General features: G+C 37.4%; 1 protein-coding gene across 1 annotated transcript in view; it reads left to right on the top strand.

The window, feature by feature from the left end:
• The window catches only part of LOC124556863, a 124106-nt gene extending 106431 nt beyond the window's left edge, over nt 1–17675 (top strand). Inside the window, exon 7 of the mRNA XM_047130887.1 lies at nt 17465–17675. Coding sequence (XP_046986843.1) covers nt 17465–17553 — 89 coding nt within the window. The 3' untranslated portion in view covers nt 17554–17675. The remainder of the gene's footprint in view (nt 1–17464) is intronic.
• Nucleotides 17676–20061: the final 2386 nt, after the last annotated feature.

Genomic DNA, 20061 nt, shown 5'->3' with positions numbered 1-20061 from the left:
CAATTTAAGTTTTAACTTTTACATTCTTCTACGGTACATTACTTTTGAAATTACATCCACACATTAAATACAATTACATAAATTATCATAAAGAATAATATAATAAAGAATAAAACATTTACATCAATGATATATCACAGAGTGTAGTTATACAGAAGTCACAGTAAGTAAAAACAGACAAAGAAGTTAAATAAGAGCATTATAGGTAATATCAGTAATAGTGTTACAACACCCGAAAGTGGCATGATGAGGTAGGCTCATCAGATGACACAAATGGTTTTATTATACATATTTGAGTAGTGGGAACAATAGCAAATCCTTCATGATTTTAAGGCACAATATTTGATATAGCTACAGGTGAATGATAGCATATCATTTTGCTTCCAGATTGTTGCTACTGCCATTACTGGTTGGCTGAATAAACTCACACACTGGAAAGTGAGAGTACTCCGTTACCAATAGGACCATAATTATTAAAGCAGAAAGTTGTTCAACCCAATATTCTGGTTGATATCTGACAATGTAAACAGATGTTCTGCTATTTCTGCTAATCACCATATAAATGGGCATGACATATGTTCTCTGTGTTTATGTTCAAAGCATATTCAATAAATAATTGCTAAGTGCAGTGCTGGTTCAGTTCAAATTCTACTAAGAACTTGTCAAGAATTCCACCAAGATAAAATTAAACTGGTAATTTGTATCAGAATTATTGAAGATTGTATTGGCTCTTACACAAAATGCTCAAACAAAGATTTACACCACCTGCATATCTATGAATGTGTGTGGGCTTATATCCGGTAGGATAGAGGAATGAAATAACAAGCCTTAAGAAAATAAGGTGGCTGCAAATTGATGTGTAGATGTTATGTGACTGGTGGTGTGTCGTGTGTCATGTGCTGATTGGTTCATTATGGAATTCATTTCATCTCGTGTTTATCCAAATGTTTGATATAATTATGTCTAAATGTGCGAAAAGTGGTGTGATGGAAATCTAAAATGTATTGCAGCATATGTGATGGTCATGCAGTGACACATGTGATAGTGGTGGTGTTTCTCTGTTCCAAAACTAGAAAGAAAATACTAAAGAAATTAAAATGAAATACATGTCTGGTGAGTGGGAAGTGTACAACAGAGGCACCCGTGGCATGCTGAACTTCACACAGACGGTGTGTGTGGGCTGTGGGCGGGCGAAGACCTGGCCTGTCTCAGCTTTGCTATGTCCTTTTTGGAAGTACCCACAACAGCATGGCACTTCATTTAGTATTGCAGAGTGGCATTTTTTGTTTGTTACAACTCTCTTCAGCTCTGTTTACCTTCTGCTATTTGTTCACGGTATGAAGGACCGTCATAGGTCCAGTGGCAGTTAGCACAAAAAGAGACATTCTAGTGATCTATCATCACAACCTTTAAAACTGAATGGGACTGACAGAAGAGAGGGGTGAGAATTCCCAGTGTATCTTATGCAGTCACATAAGAAATGGGCACTACAAATTTGCTATGAGACGACATTACAGTACCATGCAGAAAGAATTTAAAGATTTAGGTGGCAATGAAAGAACAATAATTTACAATGATTGACAGACAGGATTCCCTGTTCTGTACATCAAGAAGCACTTCGTGCTAAATTTGCAGGCATGCAGCATGTGATAAAATTGGCAGCATGAATAGCAAAATTTCTGAAGTTGCACATATTATTCCTTTATCAGTTGCAGCAGTTGTGATGGCATTGAATGGACAATATGAAAATTTATATATTACTGCAAAGTATGTAGGTTAAGTCAGGGGACATGCTGGAATGATTTTTATTGTTGAATTTGTGAAGGAAAAAGGTGTGCAGGAACAAAAAGTAGAATGTCTGGAATGGATTGCAGGCCTTGCATTTTAAGTGGACACTTCTTTCTGATTTGATGGGGATGCAGTTAAAAAGAAAATTGTGCTATAGGAGGGACACATTCTGACAAACCCAGCCCAGTTCCATAAGTTCACTGCCACTGAAGAAAATGTGAGGTTTGAAGAGTTCACTGTGGCCTTGAAAGAATGGCAAGGATAGTTTCCTAAATATTTTGAGGACACTGCCAAATTTCCATTTGTTCTTGAACTGTTTTCAAGACTGTTTGCTGTTTCAGTTGAAAGTGTCTCTGTGTATGTACAGGTATAACTGATTGACCTGTTTTAATGACAAATCCTTTTACATTAAAACTGTCCAGGATGTCTATGTTGATTTCTTCAGGTAAAGTTTTCATGTCTCCATAATGACGTTGCAAAACTGCTACAATGTTCTGATCAACATATTTGTGTGGAAGACCTTTTTTCGATTAGGAAAATAAATAAGGCACTATTATGTGGTAACCTGAATGTAACATTCTGTGAAATTGGCTGCATCTGTCCATATGCCAACAGTTTGTACAAGAGAAAAATTATATTATGTCTTCTGTGTGCCAAAAATAACTTAATAATACTGAAAATTTGTTTCGGTTGTGATATATGTTGTTGTTACGAAATGTGAAGGTAAGGCCAAGTTGTATGTGGTGTGACCAAGCTGCCATGTAAATGTGGCACTCACAATTTGTATAACCTAAAATGTTTGCATTAAAAGCTGAATAACTTAATTGTGAAATGGTGCTGATGTGATGTTCATATTTATTATTGTTGTTATTATTATGAGATCATTGGTTCAAAGACATGTTATAAATATGCATCTTAACGTAACTTTTTGAATCACAAACATACTTAATGCTGTAACCTGAACAAGATGAAATATTTAACTTTGAAACAATCTGTGGCCACAGGACTGTCTGTGTATATTTGCCATTTCCACTGAGCACTAACATATCAGTTGATACAGTACAGAATAATAGTCTCTTCTCTCAGTGTACAAGGGACTGTAAACTTTGCTACACAGTTCTGTCTAATATAACTCTCGCACTGCTGGCACTGTAGTAAGACAATGCTGTCATCTTCGGCAGCAGCGTCATAGGGAAACTCTTTAGGATGTACCTATGCTGGCCTCTCTCATCACACCCACAGTACAATGAGGTGTATGACAAGCATGTGGCACGCAAATTATTCTCGGGACTGAGACCTGGCTGAACCATGAGATAGGAAGTTCTGAAATATTTAGTGAGGGTTGGAATGTGTATCGGAAAGACAGATTAGACACCGTTGGAGGTGGTTTCTTCATTGCAGTTGACAAAAATATTGTGTCTACTGAGGTCAAAGTACAGTGTGATTGTGAAGTTATCTGGACACATTTAACTGGGGTAGGAGAAATAAAGTTAACGGTTGGGTGTTATTACCAGCCACCAGGTTCCACCGTGACAGTTCTAGAATCATTCAAAGGGAGTCTACACTCTATTGCAGAAGTACTCGGATCATGTTATATTAGTTGGAGGCGACTTCAACCTACCTAGTATAGACTGGGATGTCTATGGATTCATTACAGGTGGTACAGACAAGCCAATCGTGTGAATTACTTTTGAACACATTATCCGAAAACTGTCTTGAGCAGCTACATCAACAGTCAACACGTAATGGAAATATTTTAGATCTGGTAGCCACGAACGGACCAGACCTCATCGACGGTGTCAGTGTTGAGACAGGGATTAGTGATCATGATGTTGTCATTACGGCTATGGTTACGAAAGTTAAAAAGTCGGTCAAGAAGGCTAGGTGAGTATTCTTACTAGAAAGAGCAGATAAGCAGTTGTTAGCATCCCACTTAGTAAATGAATCGACTTCATTTACTTCCGGTACGATGGACGTGGAAGAATTATGGGCAAATTTTAAACACATTGTAAATCATGCATTGGAGAAGTATGTGCCGAAGCGGTTATGGACGGAAAAGACCCACTGTGGTTTAACAGCGCAATTCAGAGATGCTCACGAAGCGAAGACAGTTGCACTCACGGTACAAGAAAGATCGGGAGAATGAGGACAGGCAAAAGTTAGTAGAGATTTGTGCTGCTGTAAAAAGAGCGATGCGCGAAGCATACAACCACTACCACCATCACACCTTAGCAAAAGATCTTGCTGAAAACCCAAGGAAAATCTGGCCTTACGTAAAATCGGTAAGGAGGTCAAAGGCTTCCATCCAGTCACTCACTGATCAGTCTGGCCTGGCAACGGAAGACAGCAAAATGAAAGCCGAAATTTTAAATTTAGCATTTGAGAAATCTTTCACGCAGGAGGATTGCACAAACATACCGCCGTTTGAGTCTCATACAGATTCCCATATGGAGAACATCCCTGGGGTTGTGAAGCAGCTGAATGGGTTGAAAATAAATAAATCGCCAGGTCCTGATGGGATTCCAATTCGGTTTTACAGAGAGTACTCTACTGCATTGGCTACTTATTTAGCTTGCATTTATCACGAATCTCTTGCCCAACGCGAAGCCGCGATCCACTGGAAAAAAGCGCAGGTGATGCCTGTATATATAAGAAGGGTAGAAGGATGGATCCTCAAAATTACAGACCAATATCCTTAACATCGGTTTGTTGCAGGATTCTCGAGCATATTCTCAGTTCGAATATAATGAATTTCCTTGAGACAGAGAAGTTGCTGTCCATGGATCAGCACGGCTTTAGAAAGCATCGCTCCTGCGAAACACAACCCGTCCTTTTTTCACATGATATCTTGCGTACCATGGATGAAAGGTATCAGACGGATGCCATATTCCTTGACTTCCGGAAAGTGTTTCACTCGGTGCCCCACTGCAGACTCCTAACTAAGGTACGAGCATATGGGATTGGTTCCCAAATATGTGAGTGGCTCGAAGACTTCTTAAGTAATAGAACCCAGTACGTTGTCCTCGATGGTGAGTGTTCATCGAAGGTGAGGGTATCATCTGGAGTGCCCCAGGGAAGTGTGGTAGGTCCGCTGTTGTTTTCTATCTACATTAATGATCTTTTGGATAGGGTGGATAGCAATGTGCGGCTGTTTGCTGATGATGCTGTGGAGTATGGGAAGGTGTCGTCGTTGAGTGACTGTAGGAGGATACAAGATGACTTGGACAGGATTTGTGATTGGTGTAAAGAATGGCAGCTAACTCTAAATATAGATAAATGTAAATTAATGCAGATGAATAGGAAAAAGAATCCCGTAATGTTCGAATACTCCTTTAGTAGTGTAGCACTTGACACAGTCACGTCGATTAAATATTTGAGCGTAACACTGCAGAGCGATGTGAAGTGGGACAAGCATGTAATGGCAGTTGTGGGGAAGGCGGATAGTCGTCTTCAGTTCATTGGTAGAATTTTGGGAAGATGTGGTTCATCTGTAAAGGAGACCGCTTATAAAACACTAATACGACCTATTCTTGAGTACCGCTCGAGCATTTGGGATCCCTATCAGGTCTGATTGAGAGAGGACATAGAAGAAATTCAGAGGCGGGCTGCTAGATTTGTTATTGGTAGGTTTGATCATCATGCAAGTGTTACGGAAATGCTTCAGGAACTTGGGTGGGAGTCTCTGGAGGAAAGAAGGCGTTCTTTTCGTGAATTGGTACTGAGGAAATCTAGAGAACCAGCATTTGAGGCTGACTGCAGTACAATTTTACTGCCGCCAACTTATATTTCGCGGAAAGACCACAAAGATAAGATAAGAGAGATTAGGGCTCGTACAGAGGCATATAGGCAGTCATTTTTCCCTCGTTCTGTTTGGGAGTGGAACAGGGAGAGAAGATGCTAGTTGTGGTACGAGGTACCCTCTATCACGCACCGTATGGTGGATTGCGGGGTATGTATGTAGATGTAGATGAATGAGGTTTTGTATGCGGAGAAATATAAAACATGCAGCTGACACAAACGTAAGGGCTGTGATATTTTTTAGTGGAAACTAACATCAATGTTAGACTTACTTTCTATATTTGTGTAAGATGATAAAACTTTTAATGATAAGGACCCCACGTGGACACTACAAAGATGAAAAAAGGATTGTGTCCAACAGAGTGAAAAGTGTTTGGTCACATTAACTAGAAATCTTCTTGAAGGTGACGTATGTGAACAGAGGTTGCGATTGCAAGAGTATGTAAATAGCAAGGAAAACTTAACAATGCTATGTTTCTGACCAGTGTTGTGAAGTTTTGCAAATGTGATTTCGTTTTCATGTGAGAGGATTGTTGAGGCCTTTACAAATAAGTTAAAATATTCCTTCAGACAGGATTTGAAGCATTGACCTATGGATGACTGATTGTTAACTATTGTAGTCCATCAGCTGAGCTGCCAAAGTGAGCACACAGTGTTGTATATAACAACAGTTAATTCTTCGAATTTTCACTGTGAGTTTAATTTCATTGGATGGTGCTGTCCTTCCTTGCAACAGTGGGAAAGCATATCTTGGAAGTAAATTAATGTTAACTTCAGAGTGCAGGACATTCTTAAGTTAGGGAATTTGTGCATTGGCGTTTTGGCATTTCATTGGTACAGCGCAATGACTTATTGTGCATCTTCTAATTCTTTGGGACACTCAAAAACAATTTTTCAGGAGTTTTTGTAGATATGTTTGTACAGTGCGGTGCAACACACCATTTATAACCCATTTGTTGAAACGCAACTTCTAAAACAAGACATCACTGTGAATGAGCTTTATGACAGTAGGAGCAGCGAGCTAGCCAGTGACATCACAGGCATCACACAACTCAAAAGGAGCATTTTAGTGGTCTTTCAGATTATTTGAATTTCATTTCCATTTTTTTAAATCCTGAAATTCAAAAGGGAAAAATAATGTAATTAGCACAAAATGAGATAATTAATCATTTAAAATGATTTCCAGACAACAGTCTTATACCCTATTGCTGAAGCAAGTACCCACTGCTGTGAAATTAAAATTCTACTTATCTATGGTCATAAGAGAAGCCTGCCTAGTTTGAAGGCTCAACCCAGTGCATTTCACTGTTCCCTTCACCTCTGCCTGAAGTAATTCTCATTGTGTTTTCAACAATTTGCTAGTTTCATTGCTTTTGTCATTTTTTTTAAGTTTTATGTTGATAATGAACATATACCTATTAGTTGTAGAATATTTCGCTTTATTTTACAATTTCTGTTTCTTCAGACATGAATGCATGGCTGAAGAAGCATACATTGTAAAATGAACTATATGAAACATGTGTAGATGGGCAAAACAATGATAACAACGTTGATTTTGACTCCTTGTAGTCTCATTCTCCCTGTTGCGAGAATCCAAGTAATGTTGCGAGCATCAGTGAAGTATACAGTGTGGCATATGGAGATTTGGATTAGTCTGGGAAGTGTGCGTGGATAGCCAAAGTGGTTTAGGCAACTGCTCATGATAAGTGGAAGCTCTGGGTTCGAGTCCTGTATGGCACAAATTTTCATGTTACAGAAATAGTTAGCAGGTCTATACCTAATGCAACTGATGTCAAAGAATTCACAATCACTGAATACATTTTGTAATACATTTATTGACATCACACATGTCACTTTTTTCTATTATTTAGAAAGCTTTTACATCAAACCTATTGAAATTAACCAGTCAAAAAACAAATAACTCTGCATCCTAACAAAGTTGAAAGTTTTTCAAAAGTAAGTATTATTGTAACCTCAAATTTCTGTAAGGAAACAAAACTGCAACTGAAGACGGTTTACTGAGTGACCAGTGTGAATTATCCTTGTGTGTTGCATTTGTTTACTGTAAACTCCAGGAAGTGGATGAGTTACATTACCCAGGGTACCTTGTGCTATGTGCTTGTACAGGAGAGTCAAAGTCAGTTTTGTGTTATTTTTAATAAAATCATGTTTACTTGAATGGTAGACTGTGGCACTTTTCTAAGCAAGTCTTGAGAAGAGGAAGTGGATTATCAAATAAAAAATACAGAATACTATTTATAAAGGATGTACTGTTGTTAATATCTTTGTAATGAACAAAGGTACAAAAAAGTCGGTCATACTGGTTAATGTTCTCATGGTAGCTAAACCAAATTTACTTGATACATGTTACAGTTTGATTCTGCACAGAAACTTATTTGGGGTGGTCAACATACACGGGACACCATGTATAGTGTGAATACTGCTGCTTGGCATCTATATTTGAACATGGAAGTCAAACTGCCTTCAATACAACAACAGATTTTTTACACTGTCCATATTTTCTATTGACGTGAAAAGTTACTGTTTCACTAAATTTTGAAGGGAGTTGTACCCTTTCGGAATGTCTATACTGCAGGGACTTGCCATTTCTTGTTTAAATAACAATCTCTTTGCCATATCATCATTAATAAAGTTCATCATTGCCATCCTATTGCGGAAGGAAGAACCTACTGCTGTGAAGACAAAATTCCACATACCTATGGTCATAAGAGAAGCCTGCCTAGTTTGAAGGTTCAATCCAGTGCATTTCACTGTCCCCTTCACCTCTGCCTGAATTAATTCTCATCATATTTTCAACAATTTGTGTTTCATAATTAACAGTTCCTTTTCCCATAATAATGAATCCATCTTCAAACTGTTTTAAATTGTAACAGAGGTAACTGTTTTATCCACTGACATCATACATCTCAAAACATTTTCACAGCAAATCGTACCAAAAGTGACACATTTTGGAAAGATAATTAATTCTGCACATCAGTTAAACTGCATATTTTTGTGAGATATAAATATAAAAACAAAAACTGCCAAATACTGCACTCAGCTTCAAAAACACACAAATCAATATGGCATCTGCTTGGTTTGCATCTGTCAATCAGTCACAGCACAGGACACATGACATCACACAAACATGTTTCTGGAAGTAGAACAGGACATTGGGAATGTTTATTGCAATATTTACTTGTAATTATTTTTAGTATTTTATGAAATGAAGTCTTTGATAAGTGTGTGACCTGTAGCATAGCCAGAGTGACTGAAAGAAGCAAAACAACAAGATGCCATGTTGATTTGCATGTTCGATAAAGTTAAAGTGCTGACTTTGGTGGTTTTTGTGTTTACTGTTGTGTACTAAGGAACTTTGCAGTTTAATTAATGTACCACACAAAAGATCTCTCCAAAATGTGACATTTTTCCCATGATGTGGTGGGCAAAAGGATCAGGAAGTATGACTTCGGCAGATAAAGCTGTTACCGGCTGAGACTGCATCTAGCCATCAGTTTTTAAACGGGAAATGAATCATTGTTTTAAGATTACACATGTATCTCAGCTGTGAAAACAAAAATCAATATCAATTTTCAACACTAAAAGAGCCAACCAGTGGGCTGTAGATTAAGAGATTTTGTCCAAGCAATAACATGCAAAGTTTTGTCTTCTCAGAACATTTATTGACCGGTGAAAATATATAATTTAAAGTATTATCAAGTGACATAATAGAAACCTTCATCTATCACAATCTTTACCCTAATACTAAAATATAAAAATTTATGCTCAGGTATATAATTTTTAATATTCTCTGCATGAAACAAAATTTAGACACTACCCGTACCTTAATTAATAGGTTTGTAGATAAAATCCATTCTCCTCTCCTTCCCTTCAGCAAAGTGGTCAATTACAAGCTCATTAAAATCATGCAGATTCGAAAGTAACAATATAAGGCAAAAGTTACATTGCTACTCCTGCAAAGATGACACATTGCATTGCAGACAGGCACAATGAAAAGACTGTTACACATTTAGCTTTCATGCAGAGCCTTCTTCAGGGAACGCCACACACACAGTCATTCATACAAGCAAGCACACCTCACTTACACATCGATTCCAAGCTGCCGAAAATGGCAGTCATGTATACATGAGGTGTGTTTGCTTGCGTGAATGAATGTGTGTGTGTGTGTTTGTTCCATTTTCTGAAGAAGGTTATAGCCAAAAGCTAAATGTGTAACAATCTTTTTGTTGTACTTGTCTGCAACTCCACATGCCATCTTTATGGTGAGTAGCAATCTATCTTTTTTCTTATATTGCAGATCTTCCAACCTGGAGTTTTCATTATTTGACACTATAAAGTAAAAATGTTTGTCAAACATGGTGAGTATGGTGCAGCAATCAGTAGTATACTTGAGGTGACAAGCAGTCTAGGTTGCTGGGATGTATTTATTATTTATTTATCAATGATACATTTTGCCTGATTAAGACATGTTCAGATTGGCTGGTTGTTAGGTACATGGGATACCAGGCGTGTAGAATATCGAAGCAAATAATTGCCTCATGAATTATTTGAAAACATTGTGCAATGTCCTTGTTGAGGCATGCGACATACTCCATTGATTGCAAAACATGATCAGGCCTGATCCTATTTTGCATTTTTTCCATGAACTCATAATATTTAAAACAAATAATAGTCATAAATAATTGCAAAAATTGGCGTAAAATTTAATAAATTTTATGTCAAAACTACGTACTGTTCCAGTGGCTTCATTTTGAAACCACTTTTAAAAGTAGTAGTACAAATTCATATTTATGTTACAGTAACTTAAGATATAATTTCTTTTACTGTCAATAATTTTCTCAATACGGCCACTATAATAAAAAAGTTACATGTCACAGTCTCCTACAACCACACAATCTCCACACCAGCTGTTGCTTTGGACTCTGTGAGTGACTGCTTCAATGCACTACAGTCGTAAAGTACCTCAGTGTACCACCAGATGTCTGTCTTGCAACAGCATCAGTGGTTTCATGCTAAAGGCGCTGTAACTTTAAAAAAGAATTAATAAAATGATGGTTTCAAGCAGGAGTATAGTATCAGAATTGAGGAACCAATAATAAAGTTTATTAATAGCCAAAGCAAACTTCATAACTTATGTTCTCGATCAGTTTGGTATGTTAAAGTGCTGAGAAGTGAAACAATATTTCAAAACATCAACATTTATTTGCTATCAAGAATACATACATACAAACATATCAAACAATATTTGTAACAGAATATCAACAGCGTTATGAAAAAGATAGATTGCTGCTCACTGTAAGGATGACCTGTTGCATTACAGGCAGGCACAATGAAATGACTGTTACATATTAAATGAAAAGACTGTTACACATTAACAGCTTTTGCCTTTTTTTCCTCACACCCCACCACACAATGCCGTGCCTGGCAGTCTCTAGTTCTTGCACGTCCCACCAGACAGTGCTCTTCTCTCTCCCACCCATACCCTGCCTTCCTACCCCTTCACCTTGTGACGTTCCCCTGCTTTAACTCTTCGTTGATGGTCCTCAGTGTCGACGTACTGCGTTGTGATACCGGCTGAAAAATGGAGGCTGGAAGTTCAAGATTGACTACTTTAAATGATGTAACTGACAGGTGCACATTTGCGGCGTTTCACAGTTCTTTACTTTCACTATTTAGAACTCCCCCCCCCCAATAATACACAGCGATATAGCCAGTCCACTATTGGTTAACTTTGATAAGCCTCATTAATAGGTTGCAAGCAAATGTCAACATGCTGCTACAATAGTTTACTGTTGAATATCTGTGAGGAGTAAAAACCTAACCACACAGTTCACAGTTCTTGCAGAATAATATAGTACATATTGAACAGGCACTGTCATCGTTTCAACACGTGACCTATTTGTCTTACACTTATTTCACTGATAAGTTGATGCATTGTTGTTGACCTAACCAGCACGGGTTTCTCGTCTGAAAATCAACCATGGACTGAATGTCGCAGGACCAAAAATCAGACCTTTATATGTCATCACAATAATAGGCTCTGAAACTACACATTGTTCAATATTTAAGTTGCAGAAATTACTATTAAAACATAACTCATTAAATTAATTGAATACACTGAAAAATTCTGTCTTTTTAACTGTTTCTTCTACTACAAGGGTTAAGCTGTATTATTTGTTTGAATAATGAAATTAACAGATATAGGTATGCAAACAATACTTTTGATGAAACTGGTAATTACTTTGGAATTAATTAAGAGCTGGCTTTGCTATGTTTTCGAATAAAGCCAGATAAATACTTTAAGAATCCTAGTGATTATTTTTCCAAATGTTTATCGTTATTATAGAATATAAATGTGTTTACAAGTCAACAATAAAATTTACATTATGAAACAATTACTGATTTCACCCTATAATGAAAGACATTAACCAGGAATAGTCAAAATAAATTAGAAAATCAATTACATACATAAAACTAAGCACAAAATTAGATCTGGTGTTATATTCTTTAATACTGAGGGACAACCTTCCTGTTTTATGAAAATGCAGATTATACTCATGTATGTTAATAGTAATTAGTTAAAATGAAAACATGAATTTAAGGAGGCAGATGGCAAAACAAGAGTGAAGTGAAAATATCCCAGCTTGCTTCGTCACAACTTCTCCATTCCATATTGTTATTCATGTGACAGTCGCATTCCGGTTGGAGCTGCCAGTGATAGCAGTGGCGTGTGCAGGAAGTGTGCTTACTTGTGTGAATGTGTGTGTGTTTTCTTTGCTATTGATGTGTAACAGTCTTCTTGCTGTGCCTGTCTGCAACTCAACGAGTCATTTATATGGTGAGTAACAATGTATCCTTTCCCTAAATTTGTTGATGTTCCAAGCTGGAGTTACCATTATAAGGGAACAAATAGAATGTGTTTACATTAGCCTTTTTTCCATACTTAACTAAGTATGTATAAACAAATGCCTCCATTGCCTGCCTTTAAACCGTTGAGACAGTTTACTGAGAGTTTGACAGTTGACCCATTCTAAAAATCTTGATCATTTGCTTATATGGGCTGGTAGTTGACCCATTCTAAACCAATTTATCATTCACTTACATGGGCTCACTGGTATATGAAAATTAAGCACATCAGTTTGTGATTCACAATTCATTCGTACTGCAACCTTGCCCCAGAGTCATCAAGAAATGGCCACGGCCGACATTAAATAACCTCCAGTTATCTATATCAGAAAACTGGTGCCTACAGATTTATAAGATTTTTAAATGTAAATGGAGAAATTTTATAGAAGCTACCGATTTTATGTTATGTCAGTAAAAACTGCTGAATTTGAGTTATCTGTCATGTTTATGCATAATTTTCCTGTTCCTAGTTGTAGGTGTGTATTTAAAGCTACTGATGTAAAGGAATTTGGAACTTATATGTGAAGATGTTTATTAAGCATTCCGACTTTTTTCACTGGACAGTATACAACACAAGCCCATGTTCAGTAGTGTTACATGAAGCTGTTGGAATCACTGAGTGTATCTGTTCAGTAATTTGAAACCATTGAGCTAGATGCAATGAACAAGTGGTCAGATTCAGCTAGCAGTTTCCAGTTGCTCATTTTTGTAGCCATTTGTATTGTATTGTCTGTGAGAACTACACTGAGGTGACACAAGTCAAGGGATACTTCCTAATATCATGTCAGACCTCTTTTGAGTGGTGTAGTGCAGCAACTCGGCATGGAATGTACTCAACAAGTCCTTGGAAGTCCCCTGTAGAAATACTGAGCCATGCTCCCTGCAATGGCCAGTTGAGGACCAACACCCACCTATCTGTGTGCTACACACGTTGGACTTACGCCGGGAGTTATGGTCTGAGATGTGATTTTGTACGACAGCAGGAGCACTCACACAGTTATCCCATGCACTCTGACTGCAAAATTGTATGTCGGCCTGGTGATTTGGCCTGTTGTGCTACCATTCATGAACAGCATTCCAGATGATGTTTTTCAACATGACAACGCTCACCCACATACTGCTGTTGTAACCCAACATGATCTACAGACTGTTGACATGTTGTCTTGGCCTGCTCGATCACCAGATCTGTCTCCTATGGAGCACACATGGGACATCATCGGGTGACGACACCAGCATCATACACAGACAGCATTAACCACCCCTGTAGTGACTGACCAAGTGCAACAGGCATGGAAATCCATCCCACAGACTGACATCTGGCACTGTACAACAGAATGCATTTGCATGTGTGCATTCAACATTCTGGCAGTTGATTTATTGATTGATTTATTGGTTTATTGATTCATCCTGTAAATCTTTCCAGATTGTGGGATACAGAACAAACACACACACATATATATATATATATATATATATATATATATATATATATATATAGTTGTACGTTTGTTCGCTTGAGGTGCTGTTGACTAGGCGTCAGCGTCAGTTGATGCTAAGATGGCGACCGCTCAACAGAAAGCTTTTTGTGTTATTGAGTATGGCAGAAGTGAATCGATGACAGCTGTTCAGCATGCATTTCGAACGAAGTATGGTGTTAAACCTCCTGATAGGTGGTGTATTAAACGTTGGTATAAACAGTTTACAGAGAATGGGTGTTTGTGCAAAGGGAAAAGTTCTGGACGGCCGAGAACGAGTGATGAAAATGTAGCACGCATCCAGCAAGCATTTGTTCGCAGCCCAGGAAAATCGACTCGCAGAGCTAGCAGAGAGCTGCAAATTTCACAATCAACTGTATGGAGAGTCCTACGAAAAAGGTTAGTTATGAAACCTTATCGTCTGAAATTGGTTCAAGCACTGTCTGCAGCTGATAAGATTAAAAGAATCGATTTCTGTGATTTTATCCTTGCTCAAATGGAAACAGATGAATCTTTCGTTTCAAAGATTGTGTTTAGTGATGAAGTAACTTTCCACACTAACGGGAAAGTCAACCGTCACAATGTCTGTATATGGGGCACTGAGAATCCGCGGGAAACAACTCAGTATGAACATGACTCGCCTAAGGTGAACGTTTTCTGTGCCATTTCAGCCAATAAAGTTTTGGTCCCTCTTTCTTTGAAGGTGCTACTGTAACTGGACTACAGTATCTGGAGGTGTTAGAGAATTGGCTGTTCCCTCAGCTCGAACAAGAAGCACAACAATTCATATTTCAGCAGGATGGAGCGCCACCACATTGGCACTTATCTGTCCGTAACTACCTGAACGTCAACTACCCGAGGCGATGGATCGGCCGCCAGGCAGCCCGTGACAGAGCACTTCATCACTGGCCTCCAAGAAGCCCTGATCTTACCCCCTGCGATTTTTTCTTATGGGGGTATGTTAAGGATATGGTGTTTCGGCCACCTCTCCCAGCCACCATTGATGATTTGAAACGAGAAATAACAGCAGCTATCCAAACTGTTACGCCTGATATGCTACAGAGAGTGTGGAACGAGTTGGAGTATCAGGTTGATATTGCTCGAGTGTCTGGAGGGGGCCATATTGAACATCTCTGAACTTGTTTTTGAGTGAAAAAAACCTTTTTAAATACTCTTTGTAATGATGTATAACAGAAGGTTATATTATGTTTCTTTCATTAAATACACATTTTTAAAGTTGTGGTATTCTTTTTGAATCACCCTGTTTCGTCTTTCCCTCTCCTTCCCTCTTTCTTGATGAGGCAACAGTTTGTTGTGAAAGCTTGAATTTTGTGTGTATGTTTGTGTTTGTTTGTGTGTCTATCGACGTGCCAGCGCTTTCGTTTGGTAAGTCACATCATCTTTGTTTTTAGGTATATTTTTCCCATGTGGAATGTTTCCCTCTATTAATTCATATATATACAGTAATTATTTCAGCATATACATGAATTTTTAGCTTTATCCGCAAAGGTTCTTTCAGTAGCTGCACTGCAAGTCTTTTGTATCTCAAATGATCTAGAAATTCTTGAAATTCTGCTTCTGAATAGAAGCAATGATCCAATAAGAATGCCCTTAGGGTTTTATGAAAGAGTAAGAATGATGATGTCTCTTACTTTGTGTGGAAGACTATTGTAAATATGTATAGCACTGTTTACTGTGAAGGTTTTATAGGCTGATGTCCTTATTGACTGGACATGAAACTTTTCCTTTTGCCTTGTATCATGTTCATGAATATGAAAATTTCCATTTACATCTTTTAAGTTCTTTCTAATATATTTACAGATTTCTGGTAAATACATACAGGGAAGAGGGAGAATTGATAACTTTTGAAAGAGGGGTTTGCAAGAATCTGTCAAGCATGTGGCATTGCTCTTACAGTTCTTTTTTGAGTTAAGAAGATGGCTAAACTAAGTGGTGTATTACCCCAGAATATAATTCCGTATAGTAGGATGTTGTGGAATTGGGCAAAGTAGGCAGTTTGGACAGTGCTATAACTTGCTTTGACAGAGAGTAAATGCAGACTGTAACATATTTTATTTAGTGTTCCATTAATTTTGTTTATATGTGTGTGCCATTTGAATTTATTTTGAAGCCATAAGCCTAAAAACTTAGTTTCCAGAGAAGACGAAATTTTGTTGGAGTTTATTGTCACTTTGGTGCAGCATGCATCACCTTTTAAACAGAAATTTAGGAATGTTGTTTTTTTCTTGGTGTTTATCATAAGTTTATTCCCCCCAAACCATCCATTTAGCTGTTACAGCAGTTATTAATAAACAAGAATTCCACATATGCTATGGCTTATCTTGCACTTACATTAACCTGTGATTTTGCAGTGTTTGATTAAACATATTTCCTAGAAAAATGTATTTTAAAAATTTCATTGGCCTACATTAATTATTTTTTGGTGTTGTAATTTTTTCTCCTGTCAGTGTATTTTAACCTCTGGTATTGATTTATTAATGTGAAAATTGCCAAGATGATTCTTGGTTCAGAGCCCATGTTGAATAGTAAGCCCTTCATAACTGACTACAGAAGTCAGTTTCATGGTCGGAAGAAGGCAAAGATGTACCACCTCCAATAGGCCTATGTCTAGTTAAGCACTACTGTTAAAATCAGCCTATGGGTTGAGGACGCCTTGAGATAGTCTTCATCTGAGTCGTGTGTTAAAATGTTTCTCCCACCCTGAGAACAGATGTAATGAGACAGATCTGACAGCCAAAAGATGAATGAGCTTTTGAAACATTTTTAGTCAAGTGACATTTTTAAATCATTTATCTTGTCAATTCAAAATCACCATAGTGAGAAACAGCACATCCCTGCAGCTTCATTGGGTATTTGACTGAGATATCTAGGATAGTATTTCTTGGCATTTGTATGGATTATCATGCAGTTGTACACTATAGATAGGAAAAAGAAACTTTTAGTCATTCTTTTTTTGTGCACCTTCATATTTTGTGATTCTTTCATGAAGTACATATGGCCTTCAGTGTTCTCTTGTCATGTGGGACTTAAGTCTATCCATAGTGTCAATCAGTTCTCCATCTGAGCCTTGAAATGTTGTGGTAGTCATTTCTGATTTAAGAATTTAGTTGATGTACAATATTGGTTACTATAGTGTACTTTGAGCAGAATTCTATCACCCATATAAAGAATTATTATCGTTACAATGAGAGCCATATTCATGAAATTGCTATCAGAGAAAATTCATACCCAACTATTTTTGTTTTTGTGTGTACACCACCCAGCTATCAGCAACTATAAGTATTACTTAGCACCCATTTGAGATTTTGGGTATATGTGAAGCACTATTTGACTTTTGATCTATGTTACATTGTAAGCTGTTTACTATTTATTTACTGTTGTAGTTGTGGGATATCGATGAAATTATTGTAGCAGCAAATAATAAGGAATTTTATTAATATATCTTTCTGTTTTAGATCTGGACAATCGACAAAGCATCACTTTAGAGCAAGATAACAGTGCAGACTTTGCACCTATTTACATTACACCGACTGGTGAATTATAATGCCACTGAACTGGACGAACATGTCATTTGCATGATCCATCTTATAAAGATTTACATTGTATACAATATGTGTGAGAATTGAATTTGTTTTTAGTCACAGTGAAGATTATAGAATCATACGATTTATGGGCTGAGGTCATGGTGATAGTGAGAAGCTGCATAGTTTACTGTAGTAAGAATATGTGAAATTCTACTTACTGTAATAATTAAAAAAAAATCTTTTGCCAAATTGCATGTTTTTGTAAGTTTGACTCACTTCTATTCTGTTGTATTTTATGAGAACATAATGTGTCCATAAAAATATAACTCTTAAAAATATGCATGATTACAAAGATTCTATCACTCTTTTAAAAAGTACACAATTGATTTTGCAGCGAGAAAAAGATAGAAAAATGGTCTGCGTACTGGGCAGTAGGGGGTAAGTAAACATAAAATGTTCAAGGGAGACATGAACATAAAGAATGAGGAGGAAATTAACAGTTACTGATTAGTTGTTAATATTCATTTTACTGTTCCTATTTAGTTTATTCTTTCCTCCATCTACACAGATATTGCTTTCTCTCTCTCTCTCTCTCTCTCTCTCTCTCTCTCTCTCTCTTTCTCTTTGTCTCCCTCTTCCCTTTACACATACACACACACACACACACACACACACACACACACACACACACACACACTCTTCCATAGCTTCGTTGTTGTTGTTGTAGTCTTCAGTCCTGAGACTGGTTTGATGCAGCTCTCCATGCTACTCTATCCTGTGCAAGCTTTTTCATCTCCCAGTACCTACTGCAACCTACATCCGTCTGAATCTGCTTAGTGTATTCATCTCTTGGTCTCCCTCTACGATTTTTACCCTCCACGCTGCCCTCCAATACTAAATTGGTGATCCCTTGATGCCTCAGAACATGTCCTACCAACCGATCCCTTCTTCTGGTCAAGTTGTGCCACAAACTTCTCTTCTCCCCAATCCTATTCAATACTTCCTCATTAGTTATGTGATCTACCCATCTAATCTTCAGCATTCTTCTGTAGCACCACATTTCAAAAGCTTCTATTCTCTTCTTGTCCAAACTATTTATCGTCCATGTTTCACTTCCATACATGGCTACACTCCATACAAATACTTTCAGAAAGGACTTCCTGACACTTAAATCTATACTCGATGTTAACAAATTTCTCTTCTTCAGAAACGCTTTCCTTGCCATTGCCAGTCTACATTTTATATCCTCTCTACTTCGACCATCATCAGTTATTTTGCTCCCCAAATAGCAGAACTCCTTTACTACTTTAAGTGTCTCATTTCCTAATCTAATTCCCTCAGCATCACCCGACTTAATTAGACTACATTCCATTATCCTTGTTTTGCTTTTGTTGATGTTCATCTTATATCCTCCTTTCAAGACACTGTCCATGTCATTCAACTGCTCTTCCAAGTCCTTTGCTGTCTCTGACAGAATTACAATGTCATCGGCGAACCTCAAAGTTTTTATTTCTTCTCCATGAATTTTAATACCTACTCCGAATTTTTCTTTTGTTTCCTTTATTGCTTCCTCAATATACAGATTGAATAACATCGGGGAGAGGCTACAACCCTGTCTTACTCCCTTCCCAACCACTGCTTCCCTTTCATGTCCCTCGACTCTTATAACTGCCATCTGGTTTCTGTACAAATTGTAAATAGCCTTTCGCTCTCTGTATTTTACCCCTGCCACCTTCAGAATTTGAAAGAGAGTATTCCAGTCAACATTGTCAAAAGCTTTCTCTAAGTCTACAAATACTCATGCTTCACATGAGTAGATTAAAAAATAAGTGCTTTTCAAGTTGCACTATACACATGCCTTGATCTTTACTTACTATTGTGCACTGTGTAATTATGTAAGAAAATATAAGTGATTTAAATATTTGTTCGTGTATGGTGACTTGCTTCACAGTTTATATTATTACATAGGGCACTAGGAGACATCTGCAATATCAGATACTCAAATAATTTATGAATGGCTACCCAGTAAGGTACACGTTTCATTTTTTAATGAGAGATTCAGTAGTGCTGACTTCTTCCATTGTTACATTACTTTACGACAAATTATAAAATATTGACCAGTTTAACTCCTTATTTCCTTTATAAGGTGATGGAGAAGCTTATTTAGCAAAGAACAGCAGTACATCTCTACTAAATAAGATACAGAATCATTTTACATTTGTATATTAAAACATATATGTGATGAACTGCGTAAAATGTACGCCCCAAACGCTTCTGAAATGGAAGGTGCTATTGATGTGCTGTTTTCGTGGAAATGATATTTAACCAATGGACCACAATTACAGCTCGCTTACAAATCTTATTAATCACTAGAATGTGATTTGTTTTTGAGATTTTTTAAAATGAAACCATGGCTGTTGACATTAACAGAATGAAACCACCCATAAATTAGTATGTAGATGATGTTTATTTTCCTCTGTCTCCTGAATTTTAGTACAAGTAGTCCATGAGAAGTCAAAGTTCAAAAA

The sequence above is a fragment of the Schistocerca americana genome, chromosome X (genome assembly GCF_021461395.2).
Source record: "Schistocerca americana isolate TAMUIC-IGC-003095 chromosome X, iqSchAmer2.1, whole genome shotgun sequence".
Taxonomy (NCBI): Eukaryota; Metazoa; Arthropoda; class Insecta; order Orthoptera; family Acrididae; genus Schistocerca; species Schistocerca americana.
Note: the sequence above shows the minus strand (reverse complement) of the source record. Positions and strands in the feature narration are given on the sequence as shown.